Below are 12283 nucleotides of genomic sequence, written 5' to 3' on the forward strand. Positions count from 1 at the left end.
TCCCTGGGTTTTGCTAAAGCTTGTTCTAAGTAGGCGCTTTAGACCACTGAGCCATCTCACCAGCCCTCTAGATCGCTTTTAATCCATGTTAGAAGACAAGCATTAAGTAGCAAGTCAAACTCATGATGTCACAGATGGGATTGCTGAGGACAAGCACAGAACAAAAGGGAACGTGTTCACCCAAGTTGTGAGGTTGTAAGTGGGGTAGGGTGACGCAGTGGCACCAAACAACCAGGGACCGAGAGGGGCGGATGCGGGAGCCCTTGGATGGGGCTGACGGATGGACCTTGGGGAGCCTTCCGCCTCCTGATGACGTGCCCTCCCTGCCCCAGGCTCTACACTGCCACATCACCAGCCTGACCTTCTGGGACCCCAAGTGCCAGGCTGAGGACAGCAGTGACCAGCTGGTCTTGCGCAGTGACTACTCAAGCTGCGGCATGAGAATGACACCACACGTGATCAGCAATGAGGTAAGTGCCAGGTTGGAAAGGTGTTGGGACCTGGATAGCTGGGAGTCCCTGCTGCTGCTCCCTGGTGCTATGGGCTGAGGGACATTTGGGGAGCAAGGCTGTGCTCAGTGGGGACACAGGACCGGCTTGGCCACCGGCCGACTCGGCCTTTCCGTCTGGCACATGGGTGTTGGGCGGGGCCCATCTAGGGTCCACTGTGGCTCTGACAGTTCCTTGACTCTGTTCTTGCAGGTGGTCATCAATATCCTGTCGGACGCATTGCCACTGCGGGTAAGGGGTGGTACCGTGGCACCGTGCTGCCCGCAGGGTCCAGGCTGGGAGGGCTGGGGAAAGAGCAGGCGTCAGAAGACTCAGGCCTTGGTCACACGTGGTGGTGCATGCCTGTAACCCCAGGACTCTGGAGGCTGAGACAGGAAGGTTGCTGTGAGGTCAAGGCCAGCCTAGGCCATATACAGTGAAGTAAAGGCCAACCTAAAATACGTAGCAAGACTGTCTCAAAAAAAAAAAAAAGGAGGCAACTCAGACCCTGATCCTGGAAAGCGTGTGTCTCGGCAGGCCTCAGTCTCCCTCTGTAATGGTTTAGGAGTAAGAAGGTTTTAACACTAGCTGGGCAGCTGTGGGCAGATCCCTTTGTACTTCCGGGCCCTAGTCACTAAGATGTCACAGGCAAAGTGCGTTCCACAAACCAGGCTCCAGAGTGTCTTTTTTTTTTTTTTAATTTTTAATTTTTATTTATTTATGTGTGTGTGTGTGTGTGTGTGTGGCCAGCTCAGCCCATCAGGGGGCAGGGCTGGCTGGCATGTGGTGCTGGAGGATTGAACCGCGGTCCCTGTGCTTTGCTTAGCTTGTTCTAAGTAGGTGCTTTAGACCACTGAGCCATCTCACCAGCCCCAGAGTGTCTTTGATAAATACCAGTTCTTTAAGAGAGTGAGGATCAGGGCAAGGCCCCTCGCCCTCCTGGCTAGAACCACCCAGACTGACAGTGGCCCTCTTGCCTCCCACAGAAAAATGTTAACTGCTTCCACACGGAGGGCCTCTCCTTCCACCTGGGCCTCTACCTCAGCTCAAACTTCCTCCAGGCCTCTAGCACCATGGAGCTGGGGCAGCAGGGCTTTGTGCAGGTAAGTGCAACCCACCCCTGCCTGTCCTGTGGCCCCTCAAGCACCTGAACTTCAACCACTGCTGCAGAAAAGATAAAACTTCCAGAGGGGCCAGGCATGGTGGTGCAAGCCTGTCATTCCAGCACTTGGGAAGGGAGGCTGAGGCAGGAGGATGGTTGTGAGGTCAAGGCCAGCCTGGACTATGCAGGGAGACCTTGTCTCCAAACAAAACCTTTCAATCTGGATGCATATGGGAAGGTTAGGGAGGGATGGCCTGGGACATCACTGCTCAGAGACACTGAAAAGAATATCACTCTCCTTCCTCTGTGTTCCAGGCGGACCACGCCTGTCCTACCGTGAGAGGACAGGAGTGGGGACTATCTTCTATCTAGCTCAAGTGAACAGAGCACCAGATTGAGAGTAGCTGCCCATGGCTGGTCTCCTTGCCTCCCTCTACAGGTGACCATGTCCCCACCCACTCCTGACATCACATTCCTGCTAGAAAGCTGTCACCTGGATTTGGGACCTGAGGTGGACACTGTGGAACTCATCCAGGGCCAGGCAGCCAAGAGTAGCTGCGTGAGCCTGCTGCCCGCCGGCCCTGAGGGTGCTCCACGCTTCAGCTTCCTTCTCCGGGTCTACAGGGTGCCCATTCCCACGGCCGGCACCCTCAGCTGCACTGTGACCCTAACAGCCAAGAACCTGGCCCAGGTGAGGGGGCCCTGGGCCTAGCCTGGCTTCTAGGGAGGCTCCTGGGCCTGGGCTTTGCAGGCAGAGAAGTTGGCAGCTCAGCAGCAGGGGGACCAGCTGGTAAGAGGCGCTCTTGCTGCCACCTACAGCCTTCTGGTGGGATTGCCGTGTCCATCCATCCATCCATCCGTGTTTCCGCCACCCCACCCATTCATCCACGCAGGCACCTACCCACCTGCCTGTATGTGTGGTCTGATCACCAACGTCATCTCAATGACTTTAGGGAAGAGGAACAGAAAATCCTGATTTTCTGCATTTGCTGATGTCAAAGCTTCACTGTGCAGTGACTCCATTCTCAGGCCCTTGGTGCTGGATACACTGACAGGGTCATCCGGGTCTTTGCCCCAGAAAGGTCCTCAGGCTCCATAACCTCTCTCTGGGTGTATGAAGCCAGGGAAGCCTCTGAGGCCCCTCTAAGTGGGCTTTGCCTTCAGGCTGCTCATCCAGGCTGATCTGGCTCTGAGCACACTCACACAAGGATAGCAGTGCCCGTGGCTACTGGGGCCTCCTGGAACTCCCAGGAAACCCAGCAGCAGCTGAGCACTGTCCACAGATGCGGTCCTGCAGCAAGGTCCCTGGGACGTGCCACCACAGGCTCCCAGCTATGGGTTGGGACTCACACCTGAGGCGCCAAGCCAGGCCCCAGCCAGGGAGACCTGGACACTGCCTCCTGGGCTATGCCACACCCCGCTTGTTCTCTTCTTCTAGGAAGTGCAAAAGACCCTCTCCATGCGCATAAGTGTTGTCAGCTCTGACCTGTCTGGTGAGTTCCCTGGTGCCCTCTGGGAGGGAAGAATGGACAGCCCTGGACAGCCGGGCAGAAGACTCAGTCTCTAACCATGAGACAGCGGCATCAGAAGCCTTGGCTCCCTGTCCCGCTTTCTTCTCCACCTGGCTGGCAGCTGCTTGACCTTGCGGGGAGGCAGGGCTTTTTGGATGGAGCATAAGGTGCGATGGTGGCCTTGTACTCTCTCAGGCACCGATGTGGAGGATGTCCCTCAGCCCCGCACCTCCTCACCTCTTCTTTACCTCTCTTGGGCCCAGGAACCCCAGCCAGAGGGTCTCTGAGGATGGGGGCAGAAGCAGAGAGTCCCTGCCATTCAGGCAAGGGTAGAGTCCCCACCCCCAGCCAGGATCTGGAAAGCAGGGTACAGATGGGACATCACAGACCACAGGGTCGCCCAGGACGCAGGAGATGGATGCACTGGAGAGCATTCTATCTGTACTCCCTAAAAAGACTTCTTCGTGCCGGGTGTGACGGCACATTTGCTAGAGGAAGAGGCTGAGGTTCAGAGAAGCCAGCTCAGTGGGAGGTAGAGTGAGCACAGAAACTTCGTGCACACCTGTAATCCCAGCACTCGGGAGGCTGAGGCAGGAGGATCTCAGTGAGCTCCAACTTGGGGCTACATGGGGAGTTCAAGGCCAGACTGAACTGCTGGCAAGACCTTGTCTCAAAACAAAACAAAGGGCTGGAGAGATGGCTCAGTGGTCTAAAGCACCTACTTGAAACAAGCTTGGCAAAGCACAGGGACCGCGGTTCGATCCCCCAGCACCACATGCCAGCCAGACCCGCCCCCTGATGGGCTGAGCTGGCCACACACACACACAATAAATAAATGTAATAAATAAAAATAAATAAATATTAAAAAAAAAAAAAAAAACAAAGCTGGGCATGGCAGTGCATGCCTGTGATCTCAGCACTAGAGAGTGAGGCAGGAGGTTTGCTGAGTTCAAGACCTGCCTGGGTGACATGAGAGAGTTCAAGGCCACTCTACATAAGAGACCCTGTCTCAAAAAAAGAAAAAAGAAAATTAAAACAACTAAATAAAAACCTGTTCCCAGGCAGCGTGACTGGGTTGGGGCAGGGCAGACCAGTAGCACTAATTCCTGCCCTCCCTGGGTGGCACAGGTAAAGGCCTCGTCCTGCCCGCCGTGCTGGGCATCACCTTTGGCGCCTTCCTCATCGGGGCTCTGCTCACCGCCGCGCTGTGGTTCATCTATACGCACACGCGTGAGTATCCCAGGCCCCCTGCAGTAAGCGTCATCCCCTTCTGTCCCCCGTGGAACCTGGTGCAGCCTCTGAGGGGGTGGGGAACCCCAGCTTCCCAGCCCCCCAGCCGAGGACCCTGACCTCCACCCCTGACCCCACCCCCAGGTCCCCCTGGCAAGCGGGAGCCTGTGGTGGCGGGAGCTGCCCCAGCCTCCTCCGAGAGCAGCAGCACCAACCACAGCATTGGGAGCACCCAGAGCACCCCCTGCTCCACCAGCAGCATGGCGTAGCACCCGGCCCGGAGCCCCAGGGGCCCCCCAGCCAGCCGTCGCCCAGCAGGAGATGCGGTGCAGCAGCCAGCTGGGACCCAGTGGCCAGGAGCTCGCCGCCACCAGCCCGGATGGAGCATACCCTCTGCACCCGCCTTCCCACCCACCACTCAGAGGCCAGCTGCCAGTGGGGGTACCAGCCTGGAACAACTTGGGGGACCACCCATCCTACTGCACAGAACCTCTAAACCCAGAGCCTCTAGGACATGGCTGCCCAGGGCCACATGGAGAGAAACCGCTGTCCTGTACATCCACCTCACTCTAGACACTTGGGCCCTGCCCTTCAAACCCGGACCAAGCTTTGATGAGCAGCGCTGGCCAGGTGCAAACTCCTGAGGACTCGCAGCTGCCACCATCCCAGAGACGAGGGCCTGGCCTAGAGCCACCTGGAGGGGTCCCTGCGGCCCCCAAACTTGCACTGCGTGACTTTGATGGGGAAACCGAAGCTGATGGGTACCCGGTCTGGGAGCCCCAAGGGCCACACCCCTGGCCCATCAGATGGGGACTGGCCAGGCCCCTCATCCTGGGCCCACCTCTTTATATCTGCCATCAATAAATCAGACATAAAACCAGTGCCGAGCTGGGCTGCATGCAGGGGTCTCTCAAGGGAGGGCACAGAAGAGTACCGCTCTTGAAGGCGACTTCATGAGAGGTGTGACATCCTAAGCACATGTGGCCAGGGGACATGTTTGGATTAAATTATTCCTATTGCTCACTCACTGTAGGACACTCACGGCAAGGATGTGGTAAACCGAACACAGGAGGCCCTGTCCACAGTGACACTGAGATTCAAAAAAGGGCTCCAACAGCCTGGCCCCACCCATGACCTGCCACTTACTAGCTCTATGACTAGGTCTTGGGGCTTCTTGCAGCCAAATACAGGTCCTGCAGTGGTCCATTTCTTGGTTTCAGAAAGGTCTGGAAAGTAGTACAAGGTGTGTGGCCAATAGCCCCAGGCTCAGTCTTCTCATGTCATAGCTGGGCCACCTGAGACTGGGAGGGCTTGTCCCAGGCCACATGGCTAAGTTCCGTTCCAGTTCCCACAGTTTCTAGACTTTGTGCAGTTTCTACAGTTCCTATACCCGCAAACCCCCAAATCCCCATTGTCTTGTGGAAGGTGGGGACAGATGAAGATCAGCCAAAGGTTTTGCCATTTCTTCAAAAATAAGATGCAAATGTTTATTTCACTGCAGCTACGCCCTCTCCGGCGGGCCCCAGGTAGGGGCCCTCTCCTTTCCCACAAGGCGCTTGAGGAAGAGATGTGTCACCAGCACGTGGCAGAACCTGAGCCAGCTGGGCAGCTCACAGGGCCAGCCAGGTGGGGGAGAGGGACTGGGCCCCAAGGAGGGTGAGCCAAGGCACAGGGCTCTGAGAGGATGGTGCCCTGTCCCACCCATCCACACCAGAGCCCAGCAGGCTTGGCAAGCAGAACGCGACCAAAAGGCACCTGGTGTGAGTTCGTGACAAGGCAGGGCGGCTATGGGGGGGGCTCCCCCCATCTGTGGCCACAGCTACTGGGACAGGGAGGGCTCCAGCAGCTTGAGGACGCCACCCACCAGGTGCAGGCTGCCAGTGACCAGCACGTGGATGGCACCAGCCTCCTGCAGAACACTGGCCCCGCTGCTTGCTGTGGGGTGGGCAAGGAAGCCCCTTGGGGGACTAGACGGCTGGAAGACAGGGTCCCGGCCTTGGCTGATCCACTGTAAGGCATGTGAGACACAGCTGAAGACAAGGGAGCTGGCACTGCCACGGTGGGGCGAGTGGGGTACAGGCCCACTGGGCTGCGGGGTGCTCTGGAGGGCAGGGCTGGCCTGCTCGCCCAGGTGGCTCCAGTGCTGCTGGTGCGCCAAGCAGCGGATCAGTACCTGGTCCAGCGTCACTGTGAAGTTCTGCTGGTCTGCAGGGTACAAGGATAGGCAGATTAATCCCAGGGCAGCGGGGCTGGTGAGATGGCTCAGTAGTCTAAAGCACCTACTTAGAACAAGCTTAGCAAAGCACAGGGACCGCGGTTCAATCCCCCAGCACCACATGCCAGCCAGCCCCGCCCCCTGGTGGGCTGAGCTGGCCACACACACACACACACACACACACACACACACACACACACACACAAATAAAATTTTAAAAAAATTAAAAATCCCAGGGCAACGGACAAACAAGAAGGGCTGGCACACCAGGCTTTTCCGACACAGTGCCATCAGCCTTTGCCACAGGTCCCCACGGTGGACACAATGAGGAAACTGAGGCTTACGCAAGCTCAACTGCTTCCCTGAGGTCTGGGGGCATGGCCAGACCTTGCTGTCCTCAGCTGTCAGCTGGGTATCCAGGTGGTCTTATTATTTCTGGGAGGCTGGTTAAAATACAGACTTCTGCTAGGTATGGTGGCATACTCCTGTAACCCCAGCACTCGGGAGGCTGAGGCAGGAGGACTGCCGCAAGTTCAAGCCCAGTCCGGACCATGCTGTGCGGTGAAGGCCAGCCTCAACTGCACAGTAAGACTAAAAACCATCATATATCTACATATTCCTTCCAGACTCGCCCTGGACAGTGTTAAAAGTGCCAATCACGGGCCCATATCAACTGGCTCCAAGTTGTTTTTCAACGTGATATACACTGTAAATTCACATATTCTGGAACACAATTACCAGCAAACAATATCTACCCTTATTTTGTGCACTGCATCATGATACTTCCTATTCTACCTTTTTTTTTTTTTTCCAGTAGTAGGAATTTAACCCAAAGCCTATGCACTGAGATACATCGCCAGCCCCTTTCTTGTTTTTTATTCTGCCACAGAGTCACTAAATCACCGGTCACCCTGGCTGGGGTCACACTTATTGATCCTCCCACCTCAGCCTCCCAGAGTGCTGGGATTATGGGTGTCCCTAACCATATCAGCTCTACTCTATCTTATTCAAAGTAAATGCTGGTTGAACTCCCCCAAAATTGATTTCAATAACAGTAATTTTTAAAATTCAGGGCCAGGGAGATGGCTGAGTGGAATGAGCGCTTCCCTGGCAAGCGCAAGGACCTGAGTTCAATCCCCAGTTCCGCAAAAAAATAAAATAGAATTCATTTGCACTATTGGCACTTACCTAAACTCAAAATGTACCAAAGAGCATTTGTACAATAAAAACAACCAGCTTCCCAGGCCAGAGCTGCAGTTTGGAAACCTCCCCATCACATTACCACACAGCATCCACCTCAGGCCCCTCAGTGCCCTGTGACCCCGAGGGCCACACCTGTCCCACCTCACCTGCACTGCCTGGGGACGACACTTCTGTGAGGTTGGGGCAGAAGACAGCATAGTCAAACTGGCAGGGCTAGAAGGCCAAGGACTCAGGTCAGACGATGCCCCCGCCCGACTTCGCGACGCCCCACAGCCCTCCCTGGGCTAGAGCACTGCTGTTGCCCTGCCCTCCTCAGTGTTCCCTGCCTGGCCTGTGTCCTGGTGACAAAGGTGCAGCCTGTGCACAGCTGGGAAATAGGAGGCTGGGGGCTGGGGTGTACTCACTCAAGGTCACCCAGCTGAGCGTCACCCCAAATCCATACTGGGAAAAGAAAGGGATTTGCACAGGGACAAGATCTGGTATGAACTGCCTCAGCTTCCTGGCCTGTGAAATGGGAGATAATCTCCAAGACCTACTTCCACCCTCCAGCCTATAACAGCCTCAGTTTCCCCACTCTGTGAAAGGCCTCTCTATTCCTTAGAGCTCGGTGATTCCTGAAACCAAATTTGAAGCAGGGACACTTACGGGCAACCCCTCTCACGGAGTGGCAAACTGATGTGCAGGAAAAGGACACCTCTGTCCCCCCGTGGGGCAGTGGCTACCTTCCCCCACCATATGGCTCTTCCTAACCCCAGAGAATGTGCCCATGGCCTATACACAACCAGGCTGCCCCACGCACCTACTGCCTTACACGTAACCCCAGTGCCACGGGGGGGGGGGGACTGGGCACTAGCTAGTGGCCACATGGCCAGGACCAGGGCTGCTGCTGGGCTGCCTGCCGACTCTCCGCCAAGCTGGGGCCTCACCTGTAGCAGCTTCAGAAGGGCTGCGGGGTCCCTGTCCCCTGTGGAGTTGAAGAGCAAGACCCGCACCTCTGGCCCACTGCACCAGGGACAAGGAAGGGGGTCAGAGGGGCGCTGCCCTCCCACAGGTCCACTCTAGCCACCCCAAGCCCTGCCCTTCCTGCTGGGCCCCACCCTTCCCTGCAGGCTCCCCCCACCCACACACACCTGGTGGGCCTCTGGTTGCGCTGCAGTGCCTGGCGGAACCAGCGCACGCAGGCTTGCACGCTGCTGGTGGTGTGCGCACCATCCAGATACCAGGTGAGGGGCCCGTGCTGCAGCACCTGTGTCCGGCCCGGCCACTCCGTGTTCTGAAGCCCTAGTGAGAGCGGGCAAGGTGGTGCTGGGGGATCCTCTCCGGCCCAGTCCTCCACTCTGCACAAAGCTAACGCCTGCGGACCTGGCAGACCGCGCCTCTGAGAATCGCATCAGCCCAGTCACTGCAGCGGGAGCCGATCAGAGCTCAGGCTACCTCACTGGTGGAATCCTCCAGGTCACCCTGAGAAGGGGTTGCTGACATGCTATCCCCCATGACAGCCGGAGCCCAAGTTCGCAGCTACCCTGACCTCAGCGTGGCACCGGAGAGCACAGAGAAATCATCTGCTGGAGGGTCTAACAGCACCAGCACCTACAATGTGTAGGGCTTTAGGGCCTAAGAAACACATGGCAGCAGCATCACCTCTAGTGACAATGACAGGAACAGCTGTGCTCACAGATGGGGCCCTCACCCTCACCCTCCAGGCATCTCACAACAGGCCCTGGCTGGGGGTCCCATCCTCATCTCATTTGGCACATGGGGAAACAGGCTTGAATAGATTCTGCAAGTCAAAGTCAGGAAGCACCACCCTGAACCACCCCCGTGTCCCTTTCAGGAAACTTTAGAGCAGGGGGCATCCTAACTGGGCAGGTCCCACTCACCGTGGCACATGTGGGACGTGGGCTGGAACACGGGGGCCAGGGGCAGCTGCCAGGAGCCACTCACCCTGGATGTCTTCAGCTCCCCAAGGTCTGTGGGATGCAAGGCCCAGTGTGCTCAGGGGCCCCCTAGTCAGCAGGCTCCCCGCGCACTGCCCGCCTGTTGCCCCCAGCTGCCACTCACCCCGGTGCTCCTGCTGCTGCAGCCAGCAGCGGGCCAGCTGCAGAGCCAAGGCTGCGTTGGACCTCTGGTGCTCACCCTGCAGGCCCAGGGTCAGCGGTGGCCCCCCTTCCTCCAGGGCTTCCAGGGGTGGGCACAGGTAAAGGGGGCACTGGGGGGGCAGTGGGCAGTGGCTCTCAGCAGAGCTGCCACTGCCTCCTTGGCCAAGTGGCCCTTCCATCACTACCTATGCACTACTGTGCCTCGGCTCCAGGAGAGATGGGCTCTGGGGCCCAAGCGGGTGGCCCAGCTTGTTTAGTGCATAACACCTCCCCACCCTGCACAATGGGACTCACCGCAATCTGCTGGGCGCGCTCCCTCAGCACCGCCAGGGGCCCTTCCGACTGCAGCACCGTAAAGGCAGGGATGCCAGGCTGTGGGCAGGCCAGGAAGGGTGAGGCAGGGGCAGCCAGGGGGCATGCACCCAGCCCTCTCCCGTGCCCACAGGCCTGGCCTGGTCTGCCCCTTGGCCTCCCATTGCTCATGTTTCAGTGGGGAAACTAAGGCCAAAGGAACCTTCAACTTGGCTGCAGCTACACAGTAAAGGCAGGAACCCAGCTCTGGGCCAGACACAGTGAGTGGCGCACGCCTGGCTCCCAGCACGTAGGAGGCTGAGGCAGGAGCACCAACCTGAGTTCAAGTTAAGCCTTGGCTACGGAGTTCAAGGCTAGCCTGAACTACTTAGCAAGACTGTCTCAAAGAACAAAATCAAAACCAAAGCAAACCAAGCAACCCCGGCTGTGCTGAAGGCCAGGACCTCAGGACCTCAGGACCTCCTCCTGAGGACACAAACGGCCCTGCCCCAGCAGGAGACCTGCCCAGCTGCCTTCCCCCAGCCTCCTCGGTCACCTTAAAGATGCCTCCTTTCTGCCACGCGATCTTCTCCACTGTGTCCCCCAGAAGGCTGGTGTGGTCGAGGCCAAGAGAGGACACTCCGCATACTACAGGCCTCCTGTAGGTGACAAAAGGGCCACCATGCCCCTTGCCTTGAGCCACCAGGCACCAGGCCAGGTCTGGCTCCTGGCCCCTCCCTATCCCCAGGCAGCTGCGCTCACCTGACAATGTTGGTGCAGTCATAAGCACCACCTATGCCGACTTCCACCACTGCCAGGTCCACCTGCAGGAGGCCAGACAGCATGACAGGGCCAAGAGGTGCCCGGGTGTCACCCGGGAGCAGGATCCCCAGCCTTCTCAGCTGCCAGTCCCATATGAGCGGGGCAGCGTGGAACACTACGTACCTTCTCTTGGAGGAAGACATGGAAGGCCATGAGCGTGAGGAAGCGGAAGTAGGTGGGCATGGACGCACCGCTGCCGTCCTGCAGCACAGGGGTGCATCAGGGCCCACAGCACCTGGACTGGGCACCAGGGTCCTGGCAGCTGCGGCTCCCCTCCCCAGCCCGCCAGCCAGCCCTGCAGCTCACGTGCCTTTGTGTCCTCCAGCCGCCGGTAGAGGCGCCAGAAGTGCTTGGTGAAGAGGTCGCAGCTGATGGGCTGCCCATTGATGCGGATCCGCTCACGCACCTGCACCAGGTGGGGAGAGCTGCCGGGAGACCTGGCAGCATCAGGACTGCCTCCCTGAGCCCCTGCGGAAACCCCTGAGGTTCCCCGAGCCCTCAGAGATCGCCTGCCCCACTTGGCGGGGGGGAGGGCCTGGTCCCGAGTGTCCCTCCCCTCGAGCCCCTCCATTTGTCTCCAGCTCTATTCCTCCCCTTCCTACCAGCAGACCTCTGTACCTGCCCTTCCCTGCAGCACCTAGCTCACCCTCCTCACTGAGCAGGTCTTCACTAAGAAATTCCCCCTCCTAGCCAGGTGTGAGGGCGCACACCTGTAATCCCAGCATTCAGGAGCCTGAGGCAGGAGGACTACCTACATTATGAGTTCAAGACCAGCCTAAATTGTATAGTGAGACCCTGCCTCAAAAAAATAGAACAAAATCAGAAACCTCTGTCCAGGAAGGAGGAGGAAAGCCCGACATGGAAGAGCACGTGCTCTCGGCTCCAAAAGTTCCCTGCTTTCTCCGTCATGCCAGCCGCTCTGCTAACATCCGCCCACAATGTCCATCTGTCTTTCAGTCCTCAAGACAAGGTACCCCGTGCTAGTTCAAGCCGAATCTCTGCACTGGCCACAAGGCCACGTGTGTCAGGTCAGTGTTACGACAATTTACAAAAAAATTACTTTTTTTTTTTTTTTTTTGCGGAACCAGGGATTGAACTCAGGCCCTTGCACTTGCCAGGTAAGCACTTATTCTACTGAGCTATATCCCCAGCCCCCCCCCAAATTATTTTAGCTGAGCCTGGTAACACACGCCTGTGTTCCCAGCACTTGGTAGGCTGAGGCAGGAGGCTCACTATGAGTTCAAGGCCAGCCTGGGCTACGAAGTGAGTTCACTCTGCCTGAACGGTAGAGTGAGACCCTGTCTCAAAAAGACAAAAAAAAA

General features: G+C 57.6%; 2 protein-coding genes across 8 annotated transcripts in view; one reads left to right on the forward strand and one right to left on the reverse strand.

Annotated features, from left to right (window-relative positions):
• Nucleotides 1-5216, forward strand: part of Eng (endoglin) — a 42890-nt gene extending 37674 nt beyond the window's left edge. The window contains exons 9-15 of the mRNA XM_023701700.1: nt 333-470; nt 702-740; nt 1475-1591; nt 2030-2281; nt 3029-3083; nt 4230-4331; nt 4476-5216. Of these exons, the coding sequence (XP_023557468.1) occupies nt 333-470; nt 702-740; nt 1475-1591; nt 2030-2281; nt 3029-3083; nt 4230-4331; nt 4476-4600 (828 nt within the window). The 3' untranslated portion in view covers nt 4601-5216. The remainder of the gene's footprint in view (nt 1-332; nt 471-701; nt 741-1474; nt 1592-2029; nt 2282-3028; nt 3084-4229; nt 4332-4475) is intronic.
• Nucleotides 5217-5792: 576 nt separating this feature from the next.
• Fpgs (folylpolyglutamate synthase) overlaps nt 5793-12283 on the reverse strand; it is a 19708-nt gene continuing 13217 nt past the window's right edge. For 3 of the 7 annotated variants that reach the window (XM_023701702.1, XM_023701701.1, XM_023701705.1), the window contains exons 5-15: nt 11272-11398; nt 11085-11162; nt 10902-10963; nt 10696-10798; nt 10143-10220; nt 9811-9958; nt 9630-9719; nt 8880-9030; nt 8676-8751; nt 7896-7962; nt 5793-6536 (exon numbers count right to left, since the gene is read on the reverse strand). In XM_023701702.1, the coding sequence (XP_023557470.1) occupies nt 6151-6536; nt 7896-7962; nt 8676-8751; nt 8880-9030; nt 9630-9719; nt 9811-9958; nt 10143-10220; nt 10696-10798; nt 10902-10963; nt 11085-11162; nt 11272-11398 (1366 nt within the window). In that variant the 3' untranslated portion in view covers nt 5793-6150. The remainder of the gene's footprint in view (nt 6537-7895; nt 7963-8675; nt 8752-8879; nt 9031-9629; nt 9720-9810; nt 9959-10142; nt 10221-10695; nt 10799-10901; nt 10964-11084; nt 11163-11271; nt 11399-12283) is intronic. The other 4 variants (XM_023701706.1, XM_023701704.1, XM_004641540.2 and 1 more) reach the window with 3 other exon arrangements.

The sequence above is a fragment of the Octodon degus genome, unplaced genomic scaffold, assembly GCF_000260255.1.
Source record: "Octodon degus isolate 3935 unplaced genomic scaffold, OctDeg1.0 scaffold00138, whole genome shotgun sequence".
In the NCBI taxonomy this organism is placed as follows: domain Eukaryota; kingdom Metazoa; phylum Chordata; class Mammalia; order Rodentia; family Octodontidae; genus Octodon; species Octodon degus.